Source organism: Ambystoma mexicanum, chromosome 3q (genome assembly GCF_040938575.1).
Source record: "Ambystoma mexicanum isolate Mex_15411 chromosome 3q, UKY_AmexF1_1, whole genome shotgun sequence".
Taxonomy (NCBI): Eukaryota; Metazoa; Chordata; class Amphibia; order Caudata; family Ambystomatidae; genus Ambystoma; species Ambystoma mexicanum.
The window spans coordinates 164,961,965-164,989,701 of record NC_090926.1 but is presented as its reverse complement, the minus strand read 5'-3'; the positions used below and the strand labels follow the sequence as shown (position 1 = coordinate 164,989,701).

General features: G+C 46.2%; 1 protein-coding gene across 2 annotated transcripts in view; it reads left to right on the top strand.

The window, feature by feature from the left end:
- The window catches only part of LOC138582272 (exendin-3-like), a 106,908-nt gene extending 79,994 nt beyond the window's left edge, over positions 1–26,914 (top strand). The window contains exons 3-5 of one of the 2 annotated variants that reach the window (XM_069653406.1): positions 10,025–10,177; positions 24,236–24,304; positions 26,255–26,914. In XM_069653406.1, the coding sequence (XP_069509507.1) occupies positions 10,025–10,177; positions 24,236–24,304; positions 26,255–26,273 (241 nt within the window). In that variant the 3' untranslated portion in view covers positions 26,274–26,914. The remainder of the gene's footprint in view (positions 1–10,024; positions 10,178–24,235; positions 24,305–26,254) is intronic. The other variant, XM_069653408.1, reaches the window with a different exon arrangement.
- Positions 26,915–27,737: the final 823 nt, after the last annotated feature.

Genomic DNA, 27,737 nt, shown 5'->3' with positions numbered 1-27,737 from the left:
TGTCCCAATATTTCTAAACCATATCTATTTAGTGCATCAAAGAGCAGACGATGGTGGCCTGCTCTGTTTATGCCTCATGGACATACATCTTTGGGAGTCCAGGGCAGGTAAATCCTGGAACATGTTAATCCCAGGCAGGAGAGCTGAACCAGACCATCACAAGCTTTTCAGACAGGCATACAATAAGGATAGCAACCGAAGAATAGCAGATCCCGGCATCCGTTTGGACTATGATAGCAATCATTCTTCGCAGCTTATTATACAGGACTTTTGTGTGCCTAAAAAGATGACCTGGTAATGCAGAGGCATTAAATACAGTTAACACAAAATGGTCTGGTAGCCCCTCTACTGAGAACAAGCACGGCCAAATAACCTGTTGTAATGGAAGGTACCCACTGGGGAGGGTCTACAACCATGTTTTAGCTCACTGTACCTTTCATAGAGGAGAAATATTAATTTGCAAATCAGTCTGGTCCGATCCACATGGGCAGTCCAGCACTGACATGCTAGGCAATTCTCCTCTGAACAAGACTCCCAAAAGCAACCTCTGAGGGGTCAGAAATGAAAAGGCGGGCACATAGTAGTCATGTTTTTGGTTAAAGACCGTTATTCAACTTAAATGGGTTGGGAAAATGCCTCACTGACCCTATTCTAAATAGGAGTTTCCCTACCAAGAAATATAAAGTGATGATCTGTCTTTGTCAGGATGGCCTAAATCAAAATCTGTCCTTGTGTCCAAAAGTTCTATCCTGACCCTCACACTATAAACAAAATAACAAAGTGAAAAGGAAAATGTCTTGAACCTGGTATTTGCAAAAAGTGTACTTAAATAAAAATAGAATGGCTTCAACATAAATGTTCTCCAAAATGGGAAATAACTTGGCTCCAGAGGGTGAATCCCTTCCCCTGGATTCTTTACTGGTATCACAAATGTCTCTGGATCTAATAGTTCTTGGTGCCTTGGTTGGCCCACGAAAATACTGTTAGACAAAAACTGGTCAGCCTTATAAGTTCTCCTTTACAAAAAGTTCCTTCTTTTAACACAACTTACTTCTTTGTTTAACAAAACACTGTTTCTGTTAAAAAATGCTCCTTGTAGGTTTGCAATTTGCCTGCTATACTCCCCTGCCCGGACTTCTCCTGCACTCACAAATGCCTGGTGTATGCTGGCCAGGACTTCTCATATATTATAGTTCCTCTTTACATACGAGTAGCATATACCATTCTTAGCTTGGTATATCTACTTGTTTCACAGTTACTTTAAGCTATCCTCACATTTGCATTAAATTCTTATTGGGGTTTGGGTTGGCACTCTGCCCTCTTAATTTAGCCAATCTTATTATTATTTCACTTTCTGTAACTTCACAGTGTTCAAATTCTCTTTGGCACGGTCACCGAAACGCCATGGGTTCCCCACTCTGTTTGGGCTAAGTCACTGGTTTGTGTAGCATCTTTGGTCTGGCTAGCGCTTCCGCAGTGTAACCTTGCTGCTTACTTCCCACTCTGGGCATCTCCGGCTCCCCAGCTTCTCTCACAGCTCTGCTCCTGCATGCTGGCTTCTCTTTGGCTCCCAGTAAGGACAACACAGCCTCTCCCGGTTGCCGGAAACCCTGGAATACTCTTGTGGTCCCTGGCGTCACCCAGCACGCCTTGCTCGCACCATGTTACTTTCCTTCTCCGCTGGCTCATGCCTACAGCTTACGCACACCAGTTCGTGCCTCCAGCTTCCGCACAACGGCTCTTGCCTCCAGCTTCTGTCCACTGTCTAGGAGATGCCATATCTCCTCCTTAGCACTCTCTCAAAGTTCGGTTACCATTTTACAAATTCCTGCACACTGGTGTTTTCACCCAACAACTGGCATGCTCATTAAGATGGACGCTCCTGCTGCTGGGTATCCATTCCTTCCTCGTCTCAGTATTTAGGTGGTTGTGGGAATTGAAGTCCATTTATGGTTTATAATGCATAGTACTTGGAATCTTTCTTAATGATTCCGTAGGGAAGATGGGGGGAAAACTAGAACTGAAAATGTTTTTCTTGGTGCTTTTACTCATCAGGTTATGGATGGGAGTTTGGTCTAAAAGGTGTTGGGGAAAATATTTCTTTATTTTCCCTACACAGGGGGGCGGAGGGGACATATGCATGGCAATAGGCCATTAGGACATTGGGTAACAATGGGTCTTCCTCATGGAAAAATGGGGAATACCGCGCCTCTTCCAATGCAGCCATGACATCTTCCCAGTGGTTTTTATTCTCCCTTATATAGCTGCCCCCAAGGTCAGGATCAGGTAGCGGCTGCCGTCCCCTTGCCACATGGGAGGAGTTTATCGCCGGGGAATCCATGATGACTCCATTGGATGCATCACAAACCCCAGACACGTGTTTAGGCCTTGTTGGGCCTCATCAGTGGGGTGAAGCTGTGCCTCTCGGAGCACAGTGAGCAAAGGTTCAAATAAAGTTTAAAACTGGTAAGTATTGAAAAAAGAAATAATTCGATAGATCACTGCATCCTCTCATGTTGTATACTATTTTTATATCCATCTTTAGACTTGAGATATGAAATACAATTGTTGTTTAACAACCACTCTTCTCTGCACTGGGCTTAACAAGGAGTAATGTAGTGCTAGCCGGTCCTCTATATATTTGGATGGTGCTTTAATAGCTCATTGGTACCCCTACAAAAGACCAAGGTCTCGATTCTGAAAATCTTTTTGGTGCAAGTGATGAGATGCACCTCTTCACTTGCCCCAAAAAAGGTTTCCCCCATTCACAAAGGTACTCTTAATGTGCAAAGGAGTGTGGGTGACAGTCTAGTAAGAATGAACATGGGTCAAATACCCTGTTCTATGGAATCTCTTCCACTCAGGAGGGTCTGCAACCATGTTTTAGCTCACTCTTAGCTTAACAGAGGAAAACTATCCATTTGCATATCAGTCTTTGTGCCACCCACAAGGGCAGTCCAGCACTGAAATGCTAGGCAAATCTCCTCTGAACAAGAGTACCATCAGCAACCCCAGACATGTGTTTCAGCCTTGTTAGGCCTCCTCAGTGAGGTGAAGCTGAGCCTCTCTAAGGCACAGTGAGCAAGGGATGCACGTCTGGATTACTCTTGGTTACTTAGGATGAAACTCCAGGTTTTACAAAATTACAAAGGGTGTATTTGAGCCCCTCTACTGAGAACACACATGGGTCAAATGCCCTGTTCTATCGTATTATTTGGTACCATGTGACTATAACGAATACATTACAGAGAGGGTTGTTTCACCCAAAACAAAAACTGTGAAAACAATATCGAATTTCTTTTTTTTCTCTTTGGGTGGGGTCCCCCCCTCCACTCCCTTGTTTCCCTGTGTGTTTAAGCACACCCCAAACTCCTCCCCACCAGTTGTATCTCCTTACCCACCCCAATTAAGTTTCCACAAAAATTCAGTGCAGCATTGATGTGCATATTCAGATGCCCGGTTTCACTGCCTTTGCCCAATTGCATAAATAAGGGGGCATTTCTCTTTATTTTAAAGCGCATTACCAATTCACAAACAGAACGTACTTAAAAATCCTCAGAAAACAGACAGCACCAAGACCATCATGGCCACAGAACCACATCCATCTGACCTCTACAAAACCTCCACAAAGCATCTGGCGTCGACGACCGTGCGCTTATCCTTCCTTACTGACTCAATGTCTCGGGAGGATAGCTCAGGGGCAACGTGCTCACCTTGGAAGCCAGACGTCACGGAGCACCACAAGTTCGATCCCCGGGTCCGCGCTTATAAATCTATGGGTATTACCCACGTTGTAAATAACCTATCATATCATATCAATCTTTACCAGTAGTGTTCCTCTACAGTTAAAATCAGCTTACCCAAGGCCATTCCTCAAAAAATCGGAAAGCAGACCCAAATGACCCTGTAAACTACTGCCCCATCTCAAACAATCCATTCAGTGGACAAGTACTGGAAAAATGCATGCATGGTCAACTACCGGATTTCATTGGAACAAACAACTTTCTACATGAGGAACAGACTGCTTTAGACCGACAAGCAGTATGGAATCAGCTCTGTGCTCAATTTCAGGCATACTAAAAACGAGTAGAACAACTCCAAGAGCACACCCATCATTCTGGATATCTCTGATGCCACAAGATCATTTTTAAATGACTGGGAGACATTGGAATAAAAGGCACAGCTCTGTCCCGGATTACCTCTCTCCTCACAGGAAGAACTGATACCACCATTATGTTATGTCATGAGGCTTTTAGATTTCATCAAATGACTACCATAGTAGTCTCAGAGATCCTGGTTTGTCCGGAAAGTAGTTGTATTATATGCCCCTTTTAGATCTCGACATGCCCATTGACCTGTGGTGCCCCACAGTTCACACGGTCGCAGCTTCTTCTCAACATTTACAAAACACCCCAACTGGATCTCCTCATTATGTCTACCCTTCCTTGCTACAACTATGCAGATGACTCGCAGATAATCTACAAAGTGATCAATGACTTTGGAACAAGCTCACAGAGATACAACCATGCCTTTCACACATGGACGCATGGCTGACCACAAACAAGACTTAAGCCCAACCCTGCCAAACAGAACTCATGCTGTACAGTGCATCCCCTTCCAATACAACCTCAATCCCATGGTCCCATGAGATGGGGCCCATTCCCGTTACCCTCCTACCTTGAAAGGAACCTCAGAATTACAATAGATAGTAGCCACATGTTCCAGGCGCAAGTGAGCCATTGTCAGAAGTAGTTATTGTCCAATTCTGCACTATGCGATGCATGGTACCTTACTCATCCTTTACGTACAGGACTATTGGCCATTACATCACTACAAGTAGCAAGACAAGACTATGCAAACAAACTGTGTCTCAGATTCCCAGGGTACCTCATGCAAAAACTATGGAGAATACAAAATGCAGCTGCCTGGCTGTACCTCAGGATAAAAAGATTCAAACATATAACCAGTGCACTATCGATGCTCCACTAGCTCCCTCTCAAGAAAAGAATACATTTCAAAATCCTCTGCATTGACCACCAGGTTTACCATGGAGAGGGTCCAGTGTCGTTCACAAAGAAACTCTGGCATTGCATTTCAACAGGAGAGATGAGGAGGAGCTTCATACTCCCTCTTACTGGCTAGCATCTATAGAACTCCCTACCTAAGCATCTTCGTGTGGAAGTGACGCATCTGGCTTTCAGGAAACTACTCAAGATATGGCTTTTCTTATCATTGAAATGGATAAATTGCAACACACGTAGATTCACACGAAAGGAAACACTGTTTCATTATGTCTCAGCGTGCATAGAGAACAGGCACATAGCTTGCCATTCAAGAACACTTTAAAATGCAGACTGGCCTGCTGTAACAACCCAAGGAAAGACGATCCCAATTAGGGGGCACCAAGCCTCGATGCCCATTGCCTCCCCGAGGACATAAACATTACAACACAAGCTGCAAACTTAGGAAGGACTCTACCATCACACCTAAGAAGCCTTTAAGCAATGACCCCACTCTTGCCTCCCATTACTGAAATATTTAAACCTTACACCATTCACTCCTGATCATATGACTTGCAAAGTCTAGCATACTAAACACAGACTCCTACTCTGACCAGTTATTATCAACATCCAATGCACCCGTCACTATGCTCTTAACCATGTGACCTGGCTAACCTGCCCTAGTGTAACACCCTCTCTCCCCTACCCCAATCCACACCAACATGCAGGTAATGGCTGCTTCCAACCTGCACCCCTCAACGCCATAAGTTCTTGCTCCCGTCTTCCCTACTATCCCAATAACACACCTTATCCCATCCATTTTCTTTTACAGAGCCGCGGGCATCAAGGCCAGCATTATCAGAAGGGCGCTATTTAAGACGCCACACCTTACCCTACATATTAGTTTGATCATTTCTCAGTGGTGCATGTTAATGCTGTTGTCCTGTCATTGCAGGATACGGTTCTATGGCATTTCACAGTCGGAGATCAATTAGAAGTAATTTAATTTATATATATGGTATCCGGTTATATTTTAAAAAACATTTTCGAAATACCATTTTGTCAAACAATTTGGTGACATTTTTTTTCCGAATTTTATTTTTTATTTGATGTTTTTTTTGTTTCATAAGTAAAAAGAAGTGTCAATAAAAAAACGGGGGGAACCCCCCCCATTTCAAAAATAAAAAATAAAAAAAAATTCAAAAACATTTTTTTGGCAATTTTGTGCCGACAAAATGGCATTTTGAAAATATGGCATTCGAAAAAGTCACTATAAACCTATATATTTAGATTTGGGGGTCACCCCCATGCTTCCCCTTCCCTACTACCTCTATCCAAGCCCCTCCCCCAGCCCCCTCACCAGCCCCTTTTTATCCGTAAACCCACAACTCCATATATTTTTTGAAGTAATCATTTCGTAATAAATGACTTTGAAATGATTTCCGTAGGTGAAACCACAGGATACACAGGACCCCACCAGTGAGTTTTCTCCTGAAGAAAACAGTGTAGCACCCGTAATAGAGCCCTGTCACTACCAAAGGACTCTGGTAGTGTGAGCTTTCTCCTCTTTCAGTACTCTAGGACTCTAGCTGTGGAAACCTCCCAGCAGTTCACGGTTAGTGCATTAGAACTCTTTCCTGCAGCAACCCTTGCCATGGATACAGGGCACTAACTCCACGGTTCCTCCAGCAGTGCCCTGTGATTGCAATAGAATGTAAAGGTATCCTGCATGGATTTGTGAGGCCCTCTAGCAATGCTCTTTGGCTCTAGGGATCTGCCACTGTGAGCTTTTTCCCGGGGTTCCTTGACTTTTTTAGATATCACCAGCAGTATGGACATCCTCCAGAAGAATATTGTCCTTGCTATAGCACCCAATAGGTCCATTGTCAGTGGTGTAGGGTTCAAGTAGTTTGCGCTTCCTATAGCAGTGTGACATTACTGCTCTAAGACCACAACAATGCCATGCCAAAGCAAATAGTTTTAGCTTCCTTCAACAATACAGCATGTGTGCTATATGCCTGTAGCCGTGTGAGCTTTCCCCTGCAGGTCCAGTCAATGCTTTGGACTATAGCAGTGTAATTCTGTCAGTGCTACGGAATGCCAGAAGTTTGAGTTACCCCCGGAAGTACATTGCATGTAATATTTTACCACAGTGGTGCCTTACTGGTCATGTAGGGTCTCAGTAGGGTGACCTTTCTCCAACAGTATCCTGTCACGGGTTACAAGATCCCAGCACTGTGACCTTTCTCCAGATGTACATGGTAATTTCATTGTGAACCTGCTACACATCCACTAATATAGGCCTCTCCCATGCAAACCTCAGTAAAGGAACTTGCACCTGCCACCTCCACTCACCTCCCCATTCAATTCAACACCTCTCTCAACTTCCATCTTTCCCTGCCGGCTACAAATCAGACAGAGGGCCTCATTACGACCCAGGCGTTAAGGGTTAACGCCGTCGTTAACCCTTAACGCCTATTCTGATTTTAACGGCTGCTTTTAGCAGCCGTTAAAATCCATGGCGCTAACCTGCCATGATGCTAATTACGCCACCGTAATTTACGGTGGCGTAATTAGCGCCTTCCCCACTCCCATTATGCCCCATGGGGAAAAAATGGGAATGGGGAAGGGAAAATGGGAAATGGGGATTTACCGCCCCACTCACCTTGGAATGGGGCGGTAAATCCGCCATCCACCATGGTGTAAACGTAGTTTACACCATGGTGGTAAAGTTGGCGCAATTAGCGCCTGGGTTGTAGTGACCCCCAGAGTCTTTCCTCTCCAGCAGAAGTCAACTGCTGACCCAAAAAACATACTTCTACCAACCTGTCTCTTTTCCCACCACTCTAAAATCGTTAAGATGGTTGTCTTCAAATGCAATGTAACCTACCTCAGGGTAAACTCTTGATGACCCATCAATCTGGATTGCAAAGAGTGCACTCAGAACACCATTACCCAAGTTGTACATTTTCTCACTACTGCCTACTAATCTCTTGTCTCTTATTTCCATTCTTCATGACCTCTTTGCTGCCTCTGACATAGTTGATCATCAGGCCCACTCTTTGAACCCTTTCTCCAGTTGACTTCAAGGACACCCCATTTGATGGGGTATCCTCGTATCTCTCTGACCTTTCCAGTTCTATCTGACAGAACGCCAGTACTTCCTCCACTACACACCAGCTTGTTGCTGTTACACAATGGGCCTCATTACACGGAAGGCGGTGAGCCATGGCGCTATTAGCGCCATGGCTCATGCCGGTAAAATACCGGCACCGCCTTGGCGGAAAGGGGATTTACCGGCCCATTCCAAGGTTGGTGGGGCGGTAAATCCCCCTTCCGCCATTGCCCTTCCCCATTCCCATTTCTGCCCCATAGGGCTCTATGGGAATGGGGAAGGCGCTAATTAGGGCACCGCAATTTTGCGGTGCCGTAATTAGCTCCGAGGTCCCTTAGCGGGTTGGTTTTTAACGCCTGCAAAAAGCAGGCGTTAAAGCACCAACCCGCTAAGGGACCTCGTAGTAAGGCGGTAATGGTTAACGGTCACCGTTACCATTAACGGTGGCCGTTAACCATTACCGCCTTCCGTGTAATGAGGCCCAATGTTCTGCTCTTTGCCCCACTCCTCTTCACCCTTTAAACCTCTGCAAACCTATTTACCTTTTTGGATTCATCTACCACCTTCTACCTACACTATCAACATTCTGCTCTTCTCCTTCACTTCCCTTATCTTGCAAATCTCCATCCCCCACTGAATTACTTTACACCGTCTCAGGCTTAACTCCTTTGAAATGGAAGTCAATTTTCTCCCTGCCACCAACACCGACCTAACTCTCCCATTTCTTTTTCCACGGGCCTCCACATTCCTCTACCTTATCCAATAGCTTGAAAAGCTGAATTTCTCTCTGACAGCGATTTGATATTCTCCCAGTTCATCCTGCCCACTGACAATGCAGCAAGGTTCAACCTACTAAACATTAGAACAAATCTGCCCTCACCAATTGCACTACTCCATGAAAATCCTCCTCTCTACTCTTGTGCTCAGCAACGTGGACTATTGTTAACATCTAAATATTGGTCTACTGCTCCACGTGTTTGCGCCCCTCCGTGGAGTCCTCAACTTCACAACATTCATCCTCTTCAAACCACCCAAATTCTCCCCTGTCTCTACCTACCGCCACAGCTCTGGATGGTTCTACATGCAGAAACACTTTTCCTTAAATTCCGGCTACTCTTCTATAAACTCATCGATGGTCATGCCCCAATACCTTGATGACTGTACTCTCCCACTAGTAATTACTGCTCCTCATCCCGTCTCAACATATCTGTCTTTAGCCCCCCAATATCTCCCTATTTTCTGCTCTGTTTTTGATCTTGCCCATCCGCACTAGAATGTTGTCCCTCCTGCACCCAGCAATCAACACCCCATGCTCTCTACAAAACTCCTCAAGACAAAGTCAAATCTCCACTTGCAATGGAAGGAGAAACCCCACGCCTTCACTGCCTCACTATCCAAATTGACTGCATAACCCACCTCCTCTTACATAAAGGCATCTTACCATAGGACTGTCTCGGGTCTCTCTAAACTCTCACTTTGCAAGTCATGTTTGGTCAAAGTTACTTTGTGTTGCAAAATGAACACATACGCATGGCCCTGCGTGTGTCCCCCAACAGTTTCAAGGTGGTGGCACTTGATTGAGGGGTCACATTCTGGCAACTCAACATGATTTTATTCTTCCAAGCAATTCCTGCCAATCATTCTGCCAACATGACCGTTTTAACATCTATGAGCTGTGGATGGTATCCATATTTGAAGCTGGGCCCATTGCATGTAAATAACTTGAAAGAAAGTTAGGTATTCATGGCCAGGATCAAATCCATTCTTTCGTACTTTATAGCCTTCAACTGTTATTTTGCGGCATGTCCCATTTAATGCCCCTGTTAATTGTTGCTGCATCAGGACATTTGAGAAAGAGTTGTAGCCTATGTTTGCCAAGTTTGACCCATGTCAACGTCTTTCCCAACAGATGGCAAGCGTACATATCAAAAAGCGCTCAGAGCTTCACCTCCAACATCAAGCGACATTCAGAAGGCACCTTCACCAGTGACCTCACCAGATACCTGGACAAGATGAAAGCCAAGGACTTTGTGCAGTGGCTCATGAACACAAAACGCTTCAGGTAAGAGGAGGGCAAATGTCAAACGCTTCTTGTTTGACAGGCAGTCAAATTCCCTATGCAGTGCAAGGGCACTTTACATTATGATATAATTAACTTTCTCAAGTGTCTATCAATACACTTAATGTAAGGCACGAGCTTGTTCTTGATTAGCAAAAGATGAGGCAAAGGGACCCTGTTATGCAGCAGTATTTCATTTGATGCCCTCCAGGTGTTTTAGACTATCTCCCACAATCATGATCCTTAACCACAGACTGTGCTGACTAGGGCTAATGATATCTGTGGTCCAAAACATCTGGTGGACCACGAACTGAGTACCCCTCAAAGACTCTGGGTCCATGAGTGAGAAGGCAATAGTTTATGGGACCACATCAACAGAATTTCAGTCCACACTCCAAAGGCAATATCCAAACAAAAAGCATGTAATTCTGGGAAAAATAATTCAATCTGTTGCAAAAGACGCTGTGTGTCTGGCAACCTTGAGATACTGAAAGGAGGGCAACCATATTTGGTTTTCTGTCCAATCAAGCCAAAGGCTCAGATCACGTGAAGATACAGTGAATGATAAATGTCCTCCTAGAAGTCACATTTAAGACTGACCATTGATAATTATATCTTTATCCTTTTCCTTGTTTCAGTCCATTTTAAACCAGAGTAGAGTTGGAAATTCACAAGCAAGCAACCTGCTGCCCAAAAACAATGCACATCTTTCCGCAGAGCCATTGACTGGCAATGGAGAACATGGCTAATTACCATGCCAGCTTCGACAGACCCTGGGTGAAAGATCAGTTTTCAGGAGGATCCCTCTGGGGTTGTGCACTGGAGCCCATGAGGGAATTCGAGAGTCTACACAACCTCGACCCCTATTCACCTATTGATGGAAAGTGGGTGCACTTCAGACTCCAATGAGAGGCATCAATGATGAACAGGCACAACAAGATGGCAACACACAGTGGGGAATAGTGACAGAGGAGCTGTGGCAGAGCAGTAGCTGATGTAATCCTCACCCCCAGATTGCCCCCCCCAGGGCAGAGAGGAAGTCTCATGGGCCTGGCAGCAGCTGTCTCAGTCCTGTGGGATGTGCAGTACTACCCCAGGTGACTTGCTGGACATATACAGGCATTGGTATTATATTAAGAGACCAAAAGCTAACAGGGATGTTGTAGGGTCACTGCAGTGCCAGTCTTGTAAAAAGGGACATAAGTGATGATGTGGTCATTGGAGGTGAACCCTAAATCACAGGGGATCAGTGAATTGCCAGAGAAGATTGTAAACCCTTGAAAGATACAGCATTGCATGGGAAAGTGCACTTGTGACAGGATGGAATGCTCCTAGGAACTGAAGGAATGCCTTTTGATCTGCCTACCCATCTAGAGAAATGGTGCATACAATAGTCATGAAAACTAAAGAGAACCGTGATTTAGGCTGTAACAGGCTATCCTAATCAAGGGGAGATGGACTGACAAGGTAACAAAGACAGCTGAAACAAGAATTCTGACACACTGAATGCAGAGGAGGACTACAGGAGTTCCTCGGATTGAGATTTTGCAACAGGATTTACAGTAGTAACGGAAAGGGTATTTTTATAGGCACAAACTGAGGTGCAACTATCCGGTAATTGAAGGAACCAGACATGTGTCAGAAGCAGGTTGAAAACTGCTTGGGGCAAACATACATATGCCTGGTTGTCCAGGAATCATCAACAAGTTCTCATTCTGATCAGAAGGCATTTGAGGAGACATATACTCATTGTAATGTTGATGGGTTCAACAGGCATGGACTATGACTGTAGATATAACTTCCAAGATTGCATACAAAAAGGAAAAGATATTGTCAGCAAGAAACGTAACGGTGACCAGATGAATATAACACAAGACAGGCAGAGGACTGAATTGATCTCAGAGTTCAGTCAGAAGTGGAGTCACAGACCTTGTGATAAGGGAGTGAGCAGAGGTCCTCAATTAGGAGATTGATGTGGAAGATCTCTACCAATGTGCCCAACATCAACTTAGACATTGGCTCCTGGATGGCACAACCGTTGACTTTAGAGAAGAGTGGAAAAATTGAAGAGCTGTGACAGACCTGCACGGTGTTCATGGGCTATTCCTGTGTCCTTCCAGAGAGCATCAACATGGAATTTTGGATTGGCGGTAAAAAACATTCATCAAGGGCATCCCTGAGTGGGAAGAAATATTGTACGGCCTCTCTCCTTAAAAATGTTTGAGCTCCCAGAAGGGCCTGAATTTGGGATTAGTAGGACATAAAGCACACTAGAGAGAAGACTTTGGATGACCAAACCTCTGATAGCTTTTCTGTGTTATTTGCCAATCTTAATATAAAAGAGAATTTCATAGTGAAGGCTAAAAAGTAGAATGTCATTCACTGGAAGAAACAGGAGATCCAATTTTACGAAGAACTTTCCTGGGGGATGCAAGATATGAGAGTGGCTTGAAGAATGCCTGTAGAGAGTTGACAAAATGAGGTGTACAATATGGGCTGGACAGAAGAGACGATTTCTCCATCTATGGAGGCATCCAAGTAAAGCAAGACATAAGAAGAACCAAAGACAAGGCCCAATCATGGATGTGAGAAGAGTACTTGATGTGGAAGGAGAATGGGTGCAAATAGGCACTGAGAACGACTCTCACACACTGAACATTGACTGGACTGAACATTAAATGGAGGCAGCCTTTGAACGTGCGAGAAGTGCTGAGTGATTAGGGTAGGTGACGTTGCTAGTATGTGCTATTGGGAGGGATAAAAGTGTTGAATGGCATAAGGATCATTGTTCTTTATGTATCTTAGGTTTATTTAGGTAATGTTGCAAGCCACATGCATGCATTTTATACATGTTCTAGGCCGCCAGTTCCTGTGAATGGCATGAAGCTGGTTAGACACAAGAGAGTGGGAGCTGGGGTTTTAGGGATTTGAGAGTGGCAGGTCATCGGAAGGGATGCAAAGAAATACAATACACATGAATGGTCACCTGACATCATACTTTTAAAAGGGTAACATTGGAAGTGTAGGGCAGATGCTGCAAATAAAGGTTCTTTAGTCACCAGATCAGAAACAACATTACTGCCACTAATGCCACCGTCACTTTTACGGTTAAGGTTCAGTGAACGGACTGAAGGGCCCAGTGAAGAGTTTTAGGGCAATCACTTATTTGCATAATCATGAGGTAGACAGTAGTGCAAGAGACCCGCCTTACAGAGATGTAACTTTTGAAGCCTAAAAATGAGTAGATGGGAAAGGTTTACACTAAGTTCTTCTTATCCAAGAAAGGGGTGGTCAACAATTCAATAATCAAGAAGCCAATTCCAAAAGCCCAGATCTGTAACTGATGCTACAGTCGCTCCTCTGATGAAAATAAGTATGCATGCAACCCAAAAGAGATACCCAGTTACTTCCCCATATCAAATCATGGATTCATAAGCAAGAGCTTAGTGAGAGAATTCACAAAACAGCTCCTTTTGAATATGTTAAAGCTCACAATGCTATACCTAACCACCAGACAGGCTCCCGACGTTCCTGGGGAATCAATGCCATATTGCTAAATACCTGAGAATTACTCCTGACCGCTCTGGAGGAAGTCAATCTGACAGTCCTTTTTCTTTGAAGGGATTGTGTCCTCCGACGTATTCCTCATCTTAGATATCTCCTTCCAGCTCTGCTGTCCTCGGAAATTTTTTTCACTAGAGGGCGCTGCGCGTCGACGTCCTCCGAGTCGATGTCCCTCCACAGCCGCCGTATCGACGCCGACGTCATCCTGGTTATAAAGGCCGCGCGAAGCGCCCGTTGCTCAGTTCCGTTTTTCCGCGCTTACTCAGTGCCTCGGAATACCGTTGCTCAGTTTTGTCAGAGTTAAACCTATTTACCTCGAGTTATTCGATCCGTACTCGATGGCTTCTTCGTCGGAACCGACAACTCCTCGATCCGGCTTCAAAAAATGCCGAGATTGTGGGAAAAAGATGTCGCTGACTGATCCTCACAGTTTGTCTGTGGTGTTTGGGAGCTGAACACCATTGTTCGGAGTGCGAGGACTGTATGTCCATGAGAAGCTAAGGCCCTGAAGGAGCATAGGGGGAAGCTGGAGAAAGGACTTTTAAGACTTTTAAAGCTTCTTCTTCTTCGACAAAGTCGAGACATTCGTCTCCTCGTCACCATTCGCGCTCCAGATCTCGGAGTGGGTCTCATCACTCCTCGAGATCGAAGCACTCGAAGAGAAGACGTCAAAGATCCCCTTCTCCTTCTTCCTCTTCCTCTGTTTCGCCAAAGAGAATCCCGTGCCCCACGAAACATAGTTCCCGGGCTACATGGGAGGATTTCTGCAAAAATATGATGAGCGTCTTCGAGAAAGCGGCCTCGACCCCCTCGAAGACTGCCGAGAGCGATGCTCTGGTCGAAAGACCCGAAGGTCAAAAACGCTGCAAGTCGCAGTACCCGGCGAAGGAAACCTCTCGAGCGCGTCACAAACCCTCGAGTAGGACTATGACCTCCAAACCTTCCTCGAAGGTTCCGTCGACGTCGTCGCGGTCGATGTCTTCGACGCCGTTGTCGAAGGGACCTTCGACACACGAGTCTGTCGACTCGACGCCAGCTTCGACACCGGTATCGACGCCAAGAAAAGTCACGGTTACGACACACCCAGTGACTATCCCCAGGCCCTCGAAGTCGATGGCTTCGAGATTGTCGAGCAGAATTCCAATTCTGTCGAGGTCTTCGAGGCCTCCGCCTTTGTTTTTGACGCCACGCTCGAAGCCTTCGACGTCAACGACATCGACGTTTTCGAGGCCAATTATGACAAGTTCGGCACCCTCTGCTTTGGAAATGGGGTTTACACCCTTTATGAGTTCAGAACAATTGAGAACTATGTCCTCAATTATGGAAGAGGGTGAATTGTCTGAACAGGAAGACACATTTGAGTTGCAGGGACCTGTAACCCCAATTAGAGAGGAATTTCCCTCTGAAGAACGCAGGTTAAAGGATCTTCATGATTCCTTACATGAGGCAAGTGGGTTAGGCACCTCCCCTGAGGTGGAGTTTGCTAGGCCAGACCCGGGGGAACATGCTGAAACCCCCTATAGAGCCTTAATGGCCAGGATCACAGAGTTTATGGGGTGGTCTGCACCCTCACAATCTTTCCAACAAGATGACCTCGCGGATCTTCTTGACAAAGGCCCACAGGAGGATCCTGTGGTGCCTTTTCATAAAGCTCTTCAGAGGAAGATGACAAACTGGGAAACCCCAGATGTCGTACCGGCAGTAAATAAAAAACTGTCTACAAAGTACAGGGTATCCTCTTCAGGCCCAGAGTTTTTGTCTAAACATCCATCCCCAGAAAGTCTGGTGGTACAGGCAGCATCCTCTACCGATGTCAAGACGGCTTATCCTACCGTCCCACAGGACAGGGACGATAAAAAATATGATACTATGGCAAAGAAAGTTTTTTTCGGCATGTAGCATGGCGTTAAAATCTGTTAATGCTACTTGCAACCTTGCTAGATTCAGCCATACACTTTAGGAGTGTGCTTCTACAGCGGCTGACTGCATCCCGGAGGGAGAAGAAAGGGATGCGTTCCTGAATATTATACAGGACGGTAAAGACGCTATGTGCGAATCCCTCCAGACGGGCATTGATTCGGCTGACAGTATCAGCAGAGCAATGGCGGCAAGTACAACAACCAGGAGATTCGCTTGGTTGAGAAAGTCTGGTTTTGCCCCAGATGTGCAAGCCAGGCTCTTGAACATGCCATTCGATGGTGCTTCTTTGTTCAGGAAAAAGGCGGATGACAGTTTAGAGAAACTGCAAACTTCAAAGGCAGCAGCAAAATCCCTAGGTGCTGCAATCCTTCAGACACCTTTTCGTCCCTCAGGAACCTCTGCGAGGGGCAAGTCCTTTCGCTTCTACTCCGCATTCGGAAGAGGTAGAGGACGACCGGCTCACAGGGGACAAATAAGAACTACCCGAGGTGGACGGGGTAGATATTCAAAAGCCGCAGCAACAGCAGGTGCCTCTTTACCATCGGCATCTGCATCAGCCGCCCCAAAACCACTCTGAGGACTTCCCTCACAGGACACCGGTAGGAGGCAGGTTGACTCAACATCTGGCGGTATGGCAGGCTATCACGTCAGATGCTTGGGCATTGGAGATAGTTGCCCAAGGTTACTGCCTACCTTTCCTACGTATACCTCAGAGTCATCCACCGGGGATCAGCTCTCAGAAAGCTCCAGATCCGCTCCTCTTGCAGGTAATTTTGGACCTGCTAGAGAAAGGTGCCATGGAACCGGTACCTGTAGCGGAGAGGAACAAGGGCTGGTATTCCCCTTACTTTCTCATTCCAAAGAAAGACGGAGGACTGAGACCCATCTTGGACTTGCGAGAATTGAACAAATTCCTCAGGAAAGACAAATTCAAGATTGTCACTCTTTCTCAGATCCTCCAGGCCCTTCAGTTCCAGGACTGGTTGGTATCTCTGGACCTTCAGGACGCTTATTTCCATGTGCCTATCCATCTCAAACACAGGAAATACCTGAGGTTCGCAATTGGCAACTCTCACTATCAATTTCGAATGCTGCCATTTGGGCTGACCTCCGCCCCGAGGGTCTTCACCAAGTTAATGTCGGTAGGGGTGGCTAGTCTAAGGAGGGAAGGGATTCACGTCTACCCCTACCTGGACGATTGGTTGATCAGGGCTGTTTCTTCGGAACAAGCTCAGATCCAGCTAAATCATGTGTGCCACTCCCTTCACAGACTGGGCTTCTCCCTCAATTTAAAGAAGTCACAAATGATACCATCGCAGAGACTCCAGTTCATAGGAGCGATCCTGGACACTTCCCTGGGAAAAGCCTCGCCACCAGAGGTGAGGGCTCTAGATATTCTACAGATGGTTACCAAGTTCAAATATGCCCAACGTCTCCCAGCCTTCGACTTTTTGAGGTTGCTAGGCCTCATGGCATCCTGCATTTTCCTAGTGCCAGAGGCTCGCCTGAGAATGAGATCCCTCCAGTGGGCACTGAGGACTCGATGGTCACAATTCTCAGGGAGAATGACAGATCTTCTTCAGGTTCCCGACAGGGTGGCTCGAGACCTTCAGTGGTGGGCCTGTCAGGAGAACATTCTGAAAGGAGAACAGTTTTGGCAACCCTGGCCGGAGATAACAGTAGTCACGGATGCCTCACTCACGGGGTGGGGAGCCCACGCCAACGACTTCACCATCAGCGGTCGTTGGTCTCCATCGGAGTCCAGACTACATATCAACCTGTTAGAGCTGAGAGCCATCAGACTTGCACTGAAGGCGTTCCTGCCAGCTGTACAAGGGAAAAACGTCCTGATAATGATGGACAACACGGTGGCCATGCACTACCTCAACAAAAGAGGAGGCGTAGGATCACTGCCCCTGTGCAGAGAGGCAATGCAGCTCTGCTTTTGGGCAATCCAAGAAGGAATCTCTCTATCGGCAGTTCACCTTGCCGGAGAAAAGAACTTGACAGCGGACGCTCTGAGCAGGCAGAGCACAGTCTCCCACGAGTGGGAGCTAGCTCAGGAAGTCCTTCAAGAGATCTTCGCCCTTTGGGGAACCCCTCAGGTAGATCTGTTCGCCACCAGCCTCAACAGGAAGTGCGATCTGTTCTGCTCAAGGGAATTTCCCCCGAGAGGAGCTCTGGGAGACGTGTTCATAGTGGACTAGGAGTTTCCGCTTCTGTACGCGTTCCCACCGGTCCCTGTCATTCCTCAAATGATCAGGAGGTTGAGAAGATTTCGGAGAACCATGATCCTAATTGCCCCGGATTGGGCCAGGAGAACGTGGTACCCGGACCTTCTAGACTTGTCCATCTGCCCTCCAATTCGACTTCCACTCAGAGAGAACCTACTCTCACAGAAGGGAGGTCAGGTTCTCCATCCAGACATCAAAACCCTCAACCTTCACGCTTGGCTTCTGAAAGGCTGAGGTACAAGGATTGGGACCTCCCTGATGATGTTATGGAGGTGTTGCTTTCCGCAAGGAGACCAGCAACAAAGTCTTTATACCGCTGCCGTTGGAACAGATTCTGCAGCTGGTGTAGAGAACAGAATATCGACCCTTTTTCATGTGGTACACCAATGGTTTTGTCCTTCCTACAATATTTGGCAAATTCAGGCCTTCAAGTTGGCACCATTAAGGGCTATCTCGCAGCGCTATCCATCTTTAAGCGCACTGCGGAAGAACCATCCTTTTTCAAGTTATCCTTGGTAATACAATTTCTAAAGGGGTTAAGCAATGTTTATCCCCCAAGACCATTCCAAGTTCCCCTATGGGATTTAAACTTAGTCCTAACTTTCCTGATGGGCACACCTTTCGAACCACTCCATTCTTGTTGGTTACGATTCCTTACCCTTAAAACTGTTTTATTAATAGCACTTACATCTGCTAGAAGGGTGAGCGAATTACAAGCTCTTTCTTGTAAACCCCCTCACACTATCTTTCACAAAGACAAGGTTGTCCTGCAAGTGAAGCCTAATTTCCTCCCAAAGGTGGTTTCTGAATTTCATATAACTCAGAAGATTACCCTACCATCTTTCTATCCTCCTCCTCACCCGGGGAAAGAGGAAGAGAGGTTACACAGGCTAGACCCTAGAAGGGTTTTAAGTTTTTATATCAGTAGACTAGCCAGGATAAGACAGGCAGACCAGCTGTTTGTAGGTTACACAGGTCACAAGCTGGGGTTACCAATAACTAAGCAGACCATTTCCAGATGGATCATTCTAGCCATTCTGGAATGTTATAAACTGGCAGGAAAAGAGCCCCCTCAAAACCTAAGGGCTCATTCGACCAGAGGTATTGCAGCTTCATCGGTCCTCAAAAGAGGTGTGCCGGTTAAAGACATCTGTGCGGCCGCTACATGGTCGTCTGTCCATACCTTTACACGATTTTACAACTTGTATTCCTCCTCCAGTCAAGAGACTAGGTTTGGAAGGGCTGTACTGCATTCTATTCATCAATAGAAGACAGCATAAAGTCAGTACTCCCTCCTCCAATAATAGAATACTGCTATGGGAGCCTATCTAAGATGAGGAATACGTCGGAGGACACAATCCCTTCGAAGAACAAGTTACTTCTTACCTTGTAACGTTCTTTCGACGGGATGTTCCTCCGACGTATTCCTCATCGACCCTCCCATCCATCCCCGCAGTTCTACTTCCCTTGTTGTTGCAGCTTACGCTCCTTCAGGGTGATTAGTTTAGTCCAGAAAGCATTATTGTGGGCTACAAAACGGAACTGAGCAACGGGCGCTGCGCGCGGCCTTTATAACCAGGATGACGTCGGCGTCGATAGGGCGGCTGTCGAGGGACATCGACTCGGAGGACGTCGACGCGCAGCGCCCTCTAGTGAAAAAAAACTTCCGAGGCCAGCAGAGCTGGAAGAGGTATCTAAGATGAGGCATACATCGGAGGAATATCCCCTCGAAATAACGTTACAAGGTAAGAAGTAACTTGTTCTTCTGGCGCTCTCTTCCGCTACAGCATAGTGGACTACTAGATCCTCTTCAATAACCTCTGAGAATGGGCAAAAATGCTGGGTCTCCACTGGAATGGATTGAATCCTTTCATACGAACGGAAGTTGGCGCACAAATCATGGAGTAACATGGCCTAGTAAATTGAAGCTCAAATGCTGGGCCCCTCAGGGTTACTCTGTATCCCAGCTACTATTCAAGGTGTATTTGTTTCCACATGCTAGATGCGCACCTGTAACCCAGCTACACCTCAAAATGGGGATACATTGAAAAAAATCAAAACAACTCCATGGAATGATACTAGGTAGTTGTAACACCATCTCTCTTACCTTAAAGCTACAGTTCTTGCTTATTACCCAGGATCTGTGCAGAGAACCCTTCATCAAAGAACACCTTAAAGACCAAGATAACTTAGCCTGTGAGATGGTAGACCTCAAGGAAGGGGTTCACTACCACCTTGTACCCATTACCCCTTGAATACATACATACATTTTAAAGTAATTCAAAGTAATTTACTTGGTTAAAACAACAGAGAACAACCATTAGCATGGGGAGGAGCCAAGATGGTGGGCGAGTCGGCCGCACCTCCACGGAGCTCCGTCTAGCAGGGTTGGCCTGGGGGTGACCTAACGGTTGGCAAGTCGCTTGCTTATGGCAAGGACCCTGACACTCAGACCCTCCGTTGGTGGTCAAGCAGACACGCCTAGATGACAGGGCTTGGTGAATCAGTTGCCAGGCTCCTTGGCGTTCGCACTATCTAGGTTGATCCATGGGCACCATCTTGTTTTCTGCCGTGGCCCAAGGATATTGGAGGCTGTCCCCACTCTGAGGATGTCCCGGCCTGGAGCCCTGGAGATGTGTGCTTCATGAACAGTGAGGCCAGGGCCCTCCCATGGACCAGAGGCACTGCCTAGAAGCACTGCCAGATCATCCGCTGCTGGCTAGGGTGAGCAGGGGAAGGCAGCAGGAAGAGTATCCCGAGAAGGGCTATAGGGGAAAACCAAAGGAAGGGGGAACTGTGAATAGTGCACTGAGTACAAAGGAGAGCTGGGAAAAGGAGAGGCGGCTACCGACACAAGCAGAAGCAGTAAGGGGATATGTCCTCTGCTCTGGATCATGGCGTGAAGGCGAGTTGCTCGAAGATGGCGCTGAGATCAGCTTTAGCATGAGAGGCGCTAAATAGATGGTTCTGGAGGTGATACGTGGGAGCGGTGGCGGGGGCCTTTGCAGTTATTAGATTCAGATCCCGGCAGGTGCAATCCCTGGATGGATAGAGGTCTGAGAATGGGCACAGACTGGGGGCACAGTGAAGGCGGCATAAGTGGCTATGCAACAAGTTGCTGCATAGGGTGTCAAGCGCTGGAGTGTCTGAGGTGTTCCTTATGGTTTAAGCAAATGGTGTTCCCCGTGTAGATTTCAGATGTTAGACACCGACAGTCCAGATGTTCAGAGCGAGGCTCTCCTAAAAAGTGTCTAAAATGGAAGAAACTGAGTCCTGATGAGAAAAGCTGCCAAAACACCACAGAAGCCGCTAAAAAAGAGCATCGACAAATTTGCCCAGGGACCGAGGGCAACCGCCTCCTCAATCATATCCCTGGGTCAGGATTGGAACGTGGGAGAGGGCACCCCCTTTGCCTTCATCAAAGAACACCTTAAAGACGGTTTGAAAAATCTCCAAGATAACTTAGCCCGTGAGATGGCAGACCTCAAGGAAGGGGTTGCGCAGAGTGTTGATGGCCTGCAGAAGGACATAAATGCGCTGGGCGACAGAGTTGGTGAGGCAGAACAGACAGCTAACAAGAGCATAAATCATGCAGGAAGGGGTGGAGGGCAATAATCTGGAGGAGCTACTAAAAAAGAACTGTTTCTGCTACTTTTCCCAGAGAAATATTCCATAACATTAAAGTTGGAGAGCTCACAGCTCTCTGACACCAAATCAGCACAGAGATAAACCACACATACACCCTCAAAGAAATAATGCTACATGAGGCTAGAGTAATAGGCCGCATAGACTTTAGGCACTCAAGAGTTGAACTTTTTCAAGATATTTCTAACTTTACGCTGCTAAAGAGAACACAAATGAAACCTATCACGGAAAAACTAGCAATGGAAGGCATCCGCTACAGATGGGTGCTCCTCACAGACATATATTTTGAATAGAACAAACAACAGCATGTGATACATGACTTGGAAAAATGGTGTGGGGTCCCTGTCCAACAAGTGGAGCATACTGAGAAGAGGCCCACCAGTTTGAAGGTGAGAGGAGGGCTGGTGAAAGGCGACAAACCACCGAAGAACAGTGTGGCCTCCAAAGGAGCCCATCTGACTTCCAGACCCGCAAGCATGGTGAAATCTATGAGGTAGACAGATATGAGCATAAGGTCTTTCTTGAAAAGGTGAATGACTAAGTATGACATACAGTGCTCCTCCCACCTGGACTACCAACTGCACTTCTTATGACAGGGACCCAGAAAAGGTGTGCTGGCGAGGGGAACCACTGGGTGAAGAGTGCGCCCATGAACCCATCACAACTGGAATGTGTTATATTTAAGGGAAGGGGATTATGGTGGGAGCCAACTCTGGTGCGCTGGGGCGTCAGTTAAGCAAAGGGACAAAGTCAGCTAGCAAACCAAGATGATCAAGACACTTTCCCTGAATATTAGAGGCCTGAACTCCAAGAAGAAAAGAACCAGAATGTTTCAACTGCTGGTGATCTGGAGATGGCGGTAGCCCTGATCCAGGAAACCTATCTACTGAGCAAAGACGAAGGGCATCTTAGAAACAGACATTTTGCTCTGCAGTGAGTTGCATCCGGGTCGACGAAGAGGGTCGGGGGGCAATACTTGATCAGAACAATTTGGGTCTGCAATGTTCTGATGTGATGTCTGGTTTAGAGGGCCGATTTCTGTTTGCCAATTGAATGCTTGGTAGCAGGGTTGGTACATGCTCCAAACACTGGGCAAAGTTTGCGAAAGCGGACATAATTCTGGGAGGTGGTATAAACATGAGGACGGATAGAACATTGCAGCACTCCGAGGGAGGAAGGGCACAGGGGACGCAAGCCTCAGAAAGGCTCAAAGTTGACTTGAGGGATCTGGGGTCATAGATGTATGGTGAGACACACATGCACAGGCAAGAGACTATTCATATTTGTTGCATGTCCACAGAACGTACATAAGGTTTGACCATTTATTCATAGCACAGGCTCTGGGGGCGGCATGATAGATTCAGAGATAAGGGAGATCATGATTTCGGACCATGGGCCGATTAAATTACACATGAACCTAGACAAACCGACTACGGGGCAAAGCATAAAATTTGAAATAGCAGATGTAACCATGGATGAGTGAGTGCCTGCAGCAATGCTTCACACATGCTAGTTTTCAACTATGGCGTCAACCACCTTCTTTTTAGCATTTATAATGGGGACGCAGAAATAGAAAATAAATTGCAGTTTCAAATATGTCTTTTCACAAAAGCATTCCAGTCCGCCACTTCTTCTACTGCCAGCCAGTTAAAATGCACGGTGCACATTTCAGGCCTCGTCATAATACCTATACAGTGCTCAAGTTCCCTGGTCATTTTAAGCCAGTAGTACAGTAACACTGTTGTTAGTGGGTGCCATCTTTCAACAGATCCCAGGAAAACCCCAACACATCCCTATGGTTCTCATATTGCATTCAATGCAGGACTTTCCAAAGGTCCCTCTGGCCCAGCCTGGTCAGTGATTCCCGAATAAAAAACAATAAGAACTTAACTGTATCCCCGGCGGGGGAGAATGGCAGCCTATTGCTGTGTGGAGGCTCGGAGCGGAGATGGCCCTGTTTCGAGCCTCCTCATTGGCTGAGGGACTGCCACGCCCCCCGCCCGGGACAAAGGAATGGAATCCCGGACGAGTGATTCCCAACGAGGTGTGGACCTGACGAGGGCCAATCAGAATGTTTGTTTCATTCTGGTTGACCCTCGCCAGGTACTAATATACCATATGGAACTCTCAAGTGGCTCTCCCACCCTACACTAGTGATGTTACCTCCCTCTTCAGGGATAAAAGCCTTCAATTCTTCTCTGAGAATCTCTTCCCCTGCTTGGGGTTAATCCCAATTGGATTCCCTGGACCTTTCAAGGAGGACTTCACAAGGACAAGGATTTTAATACGGTTCTTGGAGAGGTAGACTTCACTGGTAACTTTACTCCTCTTTAAGCAGTGGCTGTTCCTACTAGCGTTCTCATTGCTGATATGCATCGCCCGACTAGTCCCAACCTTAATGGGGAATGCAGTGACTTTACATAAGAGTCACCATCTTCATGTCAAAAATAAAGCGCCACTACCTGTGTGATGGTATCAATGAGAGGCTTCTGTAAATGGGGAGTTTCTGTGACAAGTTTGCTTTGAGTATATGGGGAATGGGGACGATGGGATGGTGTCAGCGAGGGAGGTGGCTACCTTTTTAAATTGATTTATTTGATGGCCTTGTGGTTCCTTTGGAAAGTTTTATTGACTTTGTGTGTGCAAGGAAAATCAAGTATTTCAAACATCAAAACCTACTACTTTGTGTTTCCAACAGTTCGACAAAGAGGAACATTAAAGAGGATCCAAGTGTCATAACGTTACCATCCAATTTCTCACTTTTTAGGTAAGTATCATTGTGAAAGCTGCATTACCCATCATACCCAACTCCTGAGGGGAATAAGAGCAGGTATCTTTGGAGAGGCATAGTGACAGCCTAAATGTAGGCCCCGCTCTGTTAGGCATTTGTTGGGTAAATGTATTGTTCCCCAATATGGAGGTATCATAGTGCATCCATGGGTAGGGCTAGAGAGAAACAGCTACTTTATTGTTCCCAGATGAGACAACGGAAAGCCAGGTCTCCATCTATAGATCTAGTGAGAGGAGTTACTTGCATTCTCTTTTCATTTTGTTGGTAGCATGGTCATTGACCATTTTTGTTTTGGTGTGAGCATTGATATGTTTCTTGTCTTTTGTACTGCAAACATGACCACTCTTGTGGTCTTGAAGCATCACGCTTTGACCAAGGACAGATTATAAACAATTAAACGTTTATAATGCGCTAATACCAGAGACCAGCTTCTAAGTGCAGGGCCAGGATTCGGACCAGTGTTGCTCTGCGCTGTCTTGCTTTCAAGACAAAAGTGTTGCCCCAGAGCTAGTCACCCCTCCCAGTTATACGAGCGAACCCTCATCTGCATCTCTGGGAGCACACCTGGTTCTAGGAGCATGAGAGAGAAATGTAGTAGGAAATGTCCTACAAATGTAGCCAGGACAGACCTTATGCTAGGGGAGGTGTACAGAGTTAGTTTCAGCCAGGTAGAGGTGAAATACTTTATTTAGGAAAAATCCCATGCGTCGAGATGTCAAAAATACCCATCCTTTCAGTAGACTATGGGCCTCATTCCGAGTACGGCGCTAACCAATGGCGCTATTAATGCCTTGGTTGACGCCGTACCCGGACCGGCAGCGCCTTGGTGGATGGCGGAATCACCGCCCCATTCCAAGGTTGGCGGGGCGGTAATTCCCCATTCACCAAGGCTCTTCCCCATTCCCAAATGAGCCCCATAGGGCTCAATGGGAATGGGGAAGATGCAAATAACGGTGACCGTTCATTACGGTCACCGTTATTGGCTTGGAGGCCCCTTTGCGCCCTCCACTTTAACACCTGCTCAAAGCAGGCGTTAAGGGCGAGGGCGCAGAGGGAACTCGGAGTATGGCGGTAAGGGAATACCACCACCGGTCTCGTTACCGGTGGCCGCTATCCCTTACCGCCATACTCGGAATGAGGCCCTATGTCTAGCGATGTCCTATACTGCTGCACCTTATTCTATACAGTCAGGGGGACGAGCATTCTATAACATTGCCATAGAACTCTTGCATCACCCTTAAAGTACCGTTATGCTCTTTGCAGTTTCTCCAATGCAGACATAGGTGTTATCTTCCCCTGTCTGGTCATCTAATGTGAAGAAGTGGGCAAAAAACACAATTTTGTTGCCGGATTGTGCCAGATCAGAATAGAATATTGGTTGCAAAATTCAGTCCTCCTTCCATTATGCTCCAGGTGCAGATATTGGATTTTTTTTAGGGTGTGGTTAGACAGAGTTCCACCCAATCTGAGGGACTAAACATTTGGGGCAATAAGGATGCACATATATTTTGACTAAATAGAGGGCTCACTGATTGGTCAAAATGCCCAGCGTTCCAAACAATCAGGTAGTTAGAATGCTTTAGCCATTCCGATTGGCTGGAATGTTGTCAATCCAGCCAAATATGGCCACGCTTGTTCCAATGGAAGCCCGTCCCTGGAAACTGGAGTGTGATTTTTAGCGTTCTGCTCTAGGCGTGGAGCATAATTGCTGGGTCCTTTGGGAATCGAGATGAGAGCCTCGATTCTGCTTGTCCAGAAAATGTTTCCCATCCCTGCTAATGTGCCTGTTGAGCAAGCAAAAGAAAGGGTCGCTTCAACTCTTCACAACAATTAGAAGAGCTTCTTGCAGGATAATCGAACGTTTCATGGTGACGCATGTACATTTTCACAGACAGATAACCTGTATTCAACATTATTTATCTCCAGGTTTTACAAGTATGACTGATGGTGGTTACCAACAAGAAACAGAGCCCGTGATAAGAACCAGAACCTGAGCTACGAAAAAAAGCCAGCGCTCGGATTGAACCACACGCACGTGCATTCGCAAGGAGACGATTCCACTGATATTTTCTGGGCCCACCTCTAACCTATTGAAGTTACTTCAAGGAGGGAACCACCCTTCAAGTTTTGCTCGCTGCCCATCCATGATACAGAGGCCTGTTAAGACAGACATCAGCCTGCTCCCATTGCATCAGATATGCTATATATTCACAGGGCCACGAGGGCAGGACGTATCTCCCCAACCAAAACACAACCAGACCCTCCTGCTTTTGTTTCCAAGTTACATTGCAGTCAGGGAAGATTTTCAACTGTTGCTTTGGAGATATAAATGTCCATCCTTTAAAAATGTTATGGCAAATGTTGCATTGCTTCTTGGCTACATCTAGGTGCTCTCGATTTTGGAAATTAAAATTAAGGGGGATCAAGGGAGGAAAAGTGATGTTCCCCGATCACATAACTTTGTGAAGGAAAGGATGCCACGATCAGAACTCCGGTCCTATGATTTCACAGATGACAACGTAGCTAGACGACCACATATTTCTTCATAAAATAAAGGCTTTATTTTCTCAACACATTTATATAGTACAGCACTTGAGTCAATACCTTTTCTTTACCCGTACCAAATGACCAGGTGCGCTGGTTTCTATCGATTTTTCCCCAGACCTTTGTAGATTTTTTCCCGTGCACTTTCCTCTGTCCCCACTGATCAGTGCATTCAACAAACCTGTGTTACACATACTGTACAATAATGTCCCATTGGAGGTATTCTGGAACTCATTAGTGTGAGGAAATAAAAGGCAATGTATGTCAAAAGAGAAATTACGTTTTAAATACTGAACATGGAAGAGGAACATGCTAGAAATGAAAGGAACCCGATAAATCATATACAATAATTCAAGATGTGGAATAATGTTTATTTGCTGCATACATATTCTTTATGACGATAGCAATGCTAACATATACCAGTTATGTGATGCACAGCACTCATTCACGTGTATCCTTTAACTTCAATTAGAAGTTTTACTATGAGCCAACTGAGTGGCGGCCATTTTGACACTGGAAAGATGGAACATTGGTGCAAATTCCCTATGACTAGTTGCAGAAACTTTCTAGGATGAAGCAGAGGTACATGGGGTTTTGAGGACTCTACTACTATATATACTATATATACTATATATAGGACCAGAAGAAAAACAAGGGATATTTTGCTTGTTAAATAAAAATGACAACTGAAACCAATAGGCACTACCAGACAAGAGTAGCCAGTTGCAAGATGAAACTGAAATTGTTGCCATATCAGTCCAGTAGACATCCAATAACCTATATGCCACATAGGCACGACTACAGGGGTGAAAACGGGTACAACCCCGCCCCCTGCCCCCCCCCTATTTGTTGGGCTGCCACCCTC